Raw genomic sequence first — 8,831 nt, 5'->3', positions numbered from 1 at the left:
TAAGCCTAATGGGAAAATTCAGAAGTACAAGTTTAAGGGGATCTGTTATGAGTGTGGTATGACTGGTCACAGAGCTAGAGATTGCAGGGTCAAGAAGAAGAATGGGCAAAGTCAAGCAAACCTTATTGAAGATTCTGACGTTATTGTTGCTGTTGTTTTAGAAGCTAACTTTACAGGTAATGCTGCTGAGTGGATTGTTGACACTGGAGCTACCAGACACATCTGCGCCAACAAGGACATGTTCACTACCTATGACAAGGTTGAAGGTGAAAATGTCTTCATGGGCAACTCAGCCTCTGCATCTATCCAAGGCAAAGGGAAAATCGTTCTCACTCTCACTTCTGGAAAATTGCTTACTCTCACTAATGTTTTGCATGTTCCAGAAATGCGCAGGAATTTAATTTCTGGCAGTTTGCTCATGAAAGCTGGACTGAAGCTCTCCTTTGATTCTGATAGATTAGTTCTTACTCGCAATGGGGAATTTGTGGGGAAGGGCTTTTGTAATGGGGGGCTTTTTACTCTTGATGTTAAAATTGACACTATGAATAAGAATGCTAGTACTTCTTCTGCTTATATTGCTGAGTCTATTGATTTATGGCATGCTAGATTAGGCCACGTTAATTTTGATTCTGTTAAAAGGCTTAAACACTTAAATTTGATTCCAAGTTTTTCTAAAACTGATTTTTCGAAATGTCAAGTTTGTGTTGAAGCCAAATTTACTAAAAAGCCATTTAAATCAGTAGATAGACAGACTGAAGTACTGGAACTTGTTCATAGTGACTTAGGTGATTTTAATAATCACGAAAGCAGAGGGGGTAAAAAGTATTATATTACTTTTGTTGATGATTGTTCACGCTTTTGCATGGTTTATCTTCTCAGGTCTAAGGACGAAGCTGAGGAAATGTTCCTCAAATATAAAGCTGAGGTAGAAAACCAGTTAGACAAAAAGATCAAGAGAGTTAGGAGTGACAGGGGTGGTGAGTACAGCCCTGACACTCTTAAGGCATTTTGTGAGCAACTTGGCATTGTTCATGAGACGACGGCTCCCTATTCACCCGAACAAAACGGTATAGCTGAAAGGAAAAATAGAACTTTAAACAATATGATGAATTCTATGCTTATTAGTTCTGGGCTTCCTAATAACATGTGGGGGGAGGCTATTCTTTCTGCTTGTCATGTTTTGAACAGGGTTCCTCACAAGAAGCTTGACAAGACTCCATACGAAATATGGAAAGGTCGAGCGCCAAACCTGAAATACTTGAAAGTGTGGGGGTGCCTAGCAAAAGTAGGCATACCTAGTTTCAAGAGGGATAAAATTGGTCCCAAAACTGTTGATGCTATTTTTATTGGCTATGCTTATCAAAGTGCAGCTTATCGTTTCTTTGTTAAAGGTGCTAACAACTCTTATGCAGGTGGTCATATCATTGAAGCAAGAGATGCTGAGTTCTTTGAGAACATTTTTCCTTTGAAAATGTCTCCTTCTAATGATAGTGAATTGCATGCTAGTAGTTCTGTTAGTTTACCTATTGCTAATGCTCCTATTACTAACGATGATTCTGTTTTGGAGCCAAGGAGAAGCAAAAGGGCAAGAAAGGAAAATAGTTTTGGTCCTGATTTTATTACTTCTTATTTATCTGAATCTTCCTTAATTGATGATGATTTTGTGCATATTTTTGTTTTGGAAGATGATCCAAGAACCTATGATGAGGCAATGAGGTCAGTTGATGCTGTTTTTTGGAAAGAAGCAATTGATAGTGAATTACAATCAATTCTCAATAATAACACTTGGGAATTGGTTGAACTTCCTAGAGGTTGTAAGCCCATTACTTGTAAATGGATCTTTCGGAAAAAATTAAAAGCCGATGGATCCATAGACAAGTATAAGGCAAGGATAGTGGTAAGGGGTTTTACTCAAAAGTTTGGCATTGATTATTTTGATACTTACTCCCCTGTTACTAAAATTGCAACCATTAGGACTTTAATTGCTCTTGCTTGCATTTTTGGTCTTGTTGTTCATCAAATGGATGTCAAAACTGCTTTTTTGAATGGTGACTTGGATGAGGAGATTTACTTGGTCCAACCTGAAGGGTTCGTTGTTCCAGGACAAGAGGAGAAGGTTTGTAAGTTAGTCAAGGCATTGTATGGGCTTAAACAAGCTCCAAAGCAATGGCATGACAAATTCGATAAGACTATGACTGGTAATGGTTTTCATGTTAATGAAGGTGACTCTTGTGTTTATTTTAAGCATGATAGTCATGGTTGTGTAATTATTTGTCTCTATGTGGATGATATGTTGATTTTTGGGACTGACTTGGATCGTGTAAATGAGACAAAACAGTTTTTGAGTTCGAACTTTGAAATGAAAGACATGGGTGAGGCAGATGTGATTTTGGGAGTAAAAATCAAAAGGACTCCAAATGGCATCTGTCTTAATCAGTCACACTATGTTGAAAAAATTCTTAAAAAGTTTGACTCATTTAATGTCGATCCAGTTAAGACTCCCTATGACCCAAGTTTCCACTTAAAGAAAAATAATGGTAATCCAGTTAATCAGTCTGAATATGCTAGAATTATTGGTAGTGTTATGTTTCTTATGAACTACACTAGACCTGACATTGCTTATTCTGTTAGTAGGTTGAGCAGGTACACTCATAATCCAAGCAGTGATCATTGGATTGCTCTAAGGAGGTTGCTTAGGTACCTTAAGGGTACTATGGATTGGGGTTTGCACTACTCCAAATTTCCTGGAGTTTTGGAGGGCTTTTGTGATGCCAACTGGGTATCCGATAATGATGAAGTTAACTCCACTAGTGGCTATGTCTTCACCCTTGGGGGTGGAGCCGTATCCTGGAAATCTTGTAAGCAATCTTGTACTGCTATGTCTACTATGGAATCTGAGTTTATTGCTCTTGAATTGGCAGGTCATGAGGCAGAATGGTTGAGGAACATGCTTGCAGATATTCCACTGTGGGGGAAGCCAGCTCCTTCAGTTGCACTTCATTGTGATTCGCAAGCTGCTATTGCTGTTGCACACAACCATGCCTATAATGGGAAGAAGAGACACATCCGTCTGAGGCATAAAGCCGTCAGAAATTTGTTGTCTGAAGGGGTGATATCACTGGACTATGTAAAGTCCGAAAAGAACATTGCGGATCCGTTAACTAAAGGCCTATGTAAAAAACTAGTTTTGGAAACATCGGAAGAGATGGGGCTAAAGCCCGTTGTATGAATTGTGAAATAATGAACTCCTACTCACTATGAGTTCAAAGGGGAACGTTATGTAATAATTCGGAAGCACATTTTTTATTTGTCCATCTCTAGATGTTTGTTTTGTGCTTAGCTACATATGAGAAAGAGGATGAGCATACGGCTCTTAATGAACCCATATCCATATTTTTGGAGGTGTGTTGTAGCTCACACTTGATGGAGTTCACCTACTTAGGTGTGGAAGTGTGGCCGCTTCCTATGAGTATTTCGTGGGCTTATACTCTAGAGCACCTATGAGCATCCAGGCTGGACGTATGGCCAGTATAATGCGTCACCTTTATTCGCGGAATTTCAGAATATTATACATGTTCAATTGTGTGGCTCAAAGTGACGGGTCCCTAACTCCCTATTGAGTTCAAGACGAAGGTCACTTGGTAGGTGAGGGATCATAGCTTGATGTCCACTATGTGTTAATTCAAGTCGCGAGACATTGACACTTATGCAATTGTTTTGTTTTGCCCAGAATTCATTTTTTTCTTTCATTCTTTTCATATCTTCGAACCTGTGGGGGATTGTTGGAAGTTCTTGATATAATGCTAGAGTGTTAGGAAAAAATAAGAGAGAGAGAGAGAAAAACAATGGAAGGGGAAAAGTCCCACATTGATTGGGGAGGAAGGTTTTTCCTTGTTTTTATAATGTAGTGCTTTAGCACTACTTAGTTGAGTAAGTTGGAGGTGTGTGTTACTCCACACACACACGCGCGCGCGCGCGCCGAGCCGAGCCGGGTCGGGTCGGGTCGGGCTCGGGCCTCGGGACTTGGGGTCTTGGGGAATGCGATGCGCGGGCGTGGGTCCTTGTTATCTTTTTGGAGAAATTTTATTTCCTTTTCCTTGTTAACAGAATATTCCAAGTATCCGTTTTTGACTGTTGGGATTTTCTGACTGTTGTGGGAATTAATCAGCCATTAATCCCTTGATTTTAGCTGATTAATTCACTCCCTTGTTTCTTGCCTCGTTTGTTGACTGACTAGATTAATCTGGTCATCTTCTTGGCCAGGTTCTTCCCACCTTTTATGCTTCCCGTTTTTCCTCTTCACCCTATAAATATTCGGTGGTTTTCTCAGCCAAAACATAACACACAATCAGTCTTCTCTCTTCTCTAAAATTATTTAAACACATGTTCTTCCTGTTCTGTTTTCTGGGCAAGTATTCTGAGTTCCAGTCGGGTTTGTGAGTGCACATAAACTCCGGCGCCGTGCTTATCCTGGAGGGCGACCGCAATTGTCTACTGCACCGGGAGGTAGCGCGGAATCGTCTTTTAGGTCAGTGGTTCTCCACGACGCGGCTATTGTCAGTTTGGTTCACGCATCAAGAGATAAGTTATTTCTGTTTATTGCTTATTAGTATAACAAAATCTTGCAAGATACTCGTAATGTAATAAAAGTAGAACAAGAAAAAATAACCCGAGTATATAATAGAGATTTAGGTCGGGTTAGGATTGACGACAAAGACGCCAGGATATACTCATACAGTAGTAGTATTGTATGTTAAAAATTTGCAAAGTTTTAATAAATAAACAAACAAACAAAACAAGTTGTTGTGAATATTGTTGAGGTGTCGGTGGTGGTCTTTCTTCAAAGTCTTACTTCACTCACTCTTTTGCTCATCCTTCTTCTTCTGCTCCCACCTCACCTGCTCTACTCTACTTAACTCAACTTCTTCCCTACCATTTTCTCTCTCCTCATTTTCATCATTCATTTCAATTTCAAAGCAACCAATTAATCCATTCATTAACACATTGAATTCCAATGTTTTTTTGCTGAAATTTTGCATAAAGTTGCAATCTTTATTTCAGGGGTTTGTTGGGCTTTTTTTGTTGTTTAATTTCTTTTTACAGATTTAGAAAATGCAGAGATCTGAGAGAGATTATCCAAGGGATAAAAAGAAGGAATCATCAAATTGTCTTTTTGGGTTTGGAAATTGGATCTCAAGTATTATGGTGGATCCAAGACAGATTCTTGCTGGGTTTCTTACAGTCACCATGTTTGTTATGCTTGCTCATATGATTAGAAGAGACCATTTTCATTCCAATTCTCAGGTGGGTTTAATTTTTCAATCTTTTCATTTAATTGTGGTTTTTACTTGATGGGTTTTGTTAACTTCCTGTAAAAATGTCAGATTTTTTTTCTATACATTACAAAATTGACAAGGATGTAGACATGATTCGATCCCACGTCTTGGATACCACCCCGAGACTTAAACCAACTAAGCTAGTCGACATCTAACCATCGAATCGTAAAATGATTAGAATTTTTAGGCCTAATGTACTTATTTAATTTGGTTTTGGTAGATTAATAAAATTATTGAGATCTTATAGTTTTGCATTTATTTTATATTATAAAGGTGAGGATGTCATCAACTTCAAAAACCCAATTTGAAGAATCCAAGTATGCAGAACAATCTGTTGTTGAAGTTGATATCAGTGGTCTATGGAAGGAAGATGCTCCTGAGCTTAAACCTTGTTGGGCCCAACCAAGTTTGGGTATTAATTTCTGAACTCTGAAACTTCAAAAAGTTATGAATTTGATTTAATATTTGGATCTCAGAAAAATGGAATTATGATGTCATAATATTAATTTCTTCATTTTTTTTTCTTACAGAAGAAGGAGACCAATCTGAGGGATATGTTACTTTCTCCTTGACAGATGGTCCAGAATACCATGTCTCACAGGTGACTAACCAGATTCCACCTCCTTTTATTTATTTTCAAAGTTCTTGAAATTGCAATTAATGATGTCATAAAGCTCTTGTTGAAATTGCAATTAATTTTGCCCTTAAATTGGTGGGTGATTTATGTATTTAATTATTGTATACTATAATCTCTAAATTTTGTTTTAGTTTGGATGTTGACTGATCAATAATTTTGATCAATCTCATTACTTTCTTGTTGCAGTATGAAATATGATAGAATTATAAAAAGAAGATGAGTTTCCTTGTTTGTTAGAGTTATATGTTTTGTCATGTACAAGAATTCGTCCTAGAATCTTGTTGGGGTAGCTCAATTAATCTTAAGTTTGTAGCTTTTGCGGCCATCTGAAGTTCTGGGAAAATCACCATCAATACACATTGGTGAAAAAGAGATTTTTTATTCCAGTCGAAATCAGCTAATTAAACCTTGGAGTGTCAATTTGTCACTTAGGCCTATGGTCTCTATCGTCTTTCTAAAACTTGTAAATTCCAACACCACCAAGTCACCAACTATAGGAGAATTCTGCTGGGTAATCATTATTACCCTTACTGTTGTTCGTGTCTCTGAACCATGTTACAAAACTTGTAGGTTTTGTTATGCACACTCGTTAGAAACTTAGAATCCGAACTGCTCCTAATTGTGTTTAGTAGGATATCTAGGTCGAGAATATCCTACTACTTTTTAAACGTAGCTTTCTACTTTTTATAAGCCTATGATGTGCTTCTGTTACCAGATTTGTAATCGGAATTATACACAGTGGTGTCGCATTAAGATTTTTGGGTGTTGTATCCCTCTTATTGACACGACATGCCTGGAGAATCAAATGTTTGCAGCCAGAAGCCTGTATTTAGGTTGTTAGTTGGTTTAATTGGAAACATGGCAATATTTCCATGCTTCTCTTCAGTTTTACTGTGTCAATTAAGGTTTTGTGAGTTGATAATGTAATTAGAGTTGGGCAAAGTCTGCCAACATACATTCACCAATTCAGACATTATTATGTTGTAGTTGTATTAATCTCAATAATTGATAGTCTCATGCAGTAAAATTTCCTTTGACACAGATTGCTGATGCAGTGGTAGTGGCAAGAAACCTTGGTGCAACTCTTGTAGTTCCTGATATTAGGGGAAGCAAGTTGGGGGACAAGAGGTCGGTAATCATTTTTCTTTAGTTATGTTCTTCCTTCCATGCTGTTGACAGTATCAATGTTATGTTGGCTCTTCCTTTCCATTGTGCTGAATTTTTGGTTCTGCTTTCTATTCCATTATACTCTGCAGTACCTTGGGAACCTGAAATGTGTAATTTAGGTATGCAGAATTCTATCATTGCACAAAGGAGGAGAAAACTTTTAAATGAAACTATTATTTGCTAAATAGCTTTGGAAGTGACAAATTGCACGCTCCGGACGTGTATTAATCCTCATGCATGATTAATTTAATACGGGAAAAGTATGGAAATCTAGCAAAAGTGTAGCCTTTTTTTATATTTATGTACACTCATTGACTTTTCCACCATTCCGATTGCAGGGATTTTGATGACGTCTATGATTCTCAGAAATTTACAACTAGCTTGAATGGGGTGGTCAGGGTAGTGAAGCAACCTCCTTCAATATCTACAAAAAAACTTGCTGTTGTGAAGGTTCCTAATCGTGTTACCAAAGAACACATTGCCGAAAATATTGAACCAGTGTTCAGGGAAAAGGGAAACATCAGGCTAGCTACTTATTTTCCATCAGTAAATATGAAAAAAGATAAAACAAAAACTGAAATTGATGCTGCTGCATGCATGGCAATGTTTGGGACTTTAGAGTTGCAACCAGAAGTTCGTGGTGTCGTGGACTCAATGGTGGAGCGATTGAGAACATTGAGTCGAAAGTCAGACGGCCGCTTTGTAGCTGTGGATTTGAGGGTTGATGTTTTAGAAAAGAAGGGTTGCAAAGACAAAAGTGGTTCTGCTACAAAAAGTTGTTTTAATGCCGGAGAAATTGCTACTTTTTTAAGAAAAATTGGTTTTGGCAAGGATACCACAATCTATTTGACACAATCAAGATGGGACAGCAGTCTAGACACACTAAAGGAGCTCTTTCCCAGAACTTACACAAAGGTAACTTCTTGGAATTCTCTTATTTTGGTAATATTAACTTATTAAGTACAACGGCCTGTAGTGCGTAACCAACATTTCCAACCGAAACCACTAAATTAAGACCTCTCATCAATGCATATTAAAAACATGGTACTATTCTTCACAATGCGAACAATATTGTTAGTATGCAAATTTGATCTAACTAGCGTTTGCCGTTGCCAATTATTGCAGGAGGGAATAATGCCTATGGATAAAAAGGACCAATTCCTTAATCCAGAAGCCCCTACACTAGAAGAAGTTGTCGATTACTACATCTGTTCTGAAAGCGATGTTTTTGTACCAGCCATTTCTGGCCTATTCTATGCCAATGTTGCTGGGAAGAGGATCTCTTCTGGCAAAACACAAATACTCGTTCCAGCTGATATACCTGGCTCTTCTGCTTCCCCAGATAACTACCTTTCTCACTATGTCACCAAGCAGAACCACTTGGCTTATTCATGTTTCTGCTGATAGTTTTTCAGAACCAGAGACAAAATATTGGCCATACCTTTCATAATAGTGTTCAGAATTCTGATAAAACAGGTGAGTTTAACCATTTTGATAGTCAATGGTTGAGTGATTTTTCATACTTAAATTCAGGGTAACCTCAGGAAAACTCGAGGTTACGTGATCTTTAGAGATACAGCTTGTAATATATTTATTTAAGTTGTATTGTAGTGATTTGTAAACAGTGTGATTTCAACATGTTAGTTTGGTTCAGTTTGTGGCTTTATGATATGACATGCCAGATTTTTGTG

General features: G+C 37.8%; 1 protein-coding gene across 3 annotated transcripts; it reads left to right on the top strand.

The window, feature by feature from the left end:
* The first annotated feature begins 4,824 nt into the window (after positions 1–4,824).
* Positions 4,825–8,809, top strand: LOC145624340 (protein MANNAN SYNTHESIS-RELATED 1-like). Of its 3 annotated transcripts, none has more exons than XM_081677348.1 (6): positions 4,825–5,304; positions 5,610–5,748; positions 5,873–5,937; positions 7,016–7,101; positions 7,479–8,055; positions 8,266–8,809. In XM_081677348.1, exons 1-6 carry the CDS (start codon positions 5,113–5,115, stop codon positions 8,542–8,544), a joined length of 1,338 nt encoding a protein of 445 aa, XP_081533474.1. In that variant the 5' UTR covers positions 4,825–5,112; the 3' UTR covers positions 8,545–8,809. The 3 variants fall into 3 exon arrangements, with proteins under 3 accessions (XP_081533474.1, XP_081533473.1, XP_081533472.1); XM_081677347.1 differs by having other exon boundaries at positions 5,870–5,937; XM_081677346.1 differs by having other exon boundaries at positions 4,826–5,304; positions 5,867–5,937.
* Positions 8,810–8,831: the final 22 nt, after the last annotated feature.

Source organism: Chenopodium album, chromosome 3 (genome assembly GCF_948465745.1).
Source record: "Chenopodium album chromosome 3, dcCheAlbu1.1, whole genome shotgun sequence".
Classification (NCBI taxonomy): domain Eukaryota; kingdom Viridiplantae; phylum Streptophyta; class Magnoliopsida; order Caryophyllales; family Amaranthaceae; genus Chenopodium; species Chenopodium album.
The sequence above is the reverse complement of the archived record's forward strand: the minus strand, read 5'-3'. Positions and strand labels throughout refer to the sequence as shown.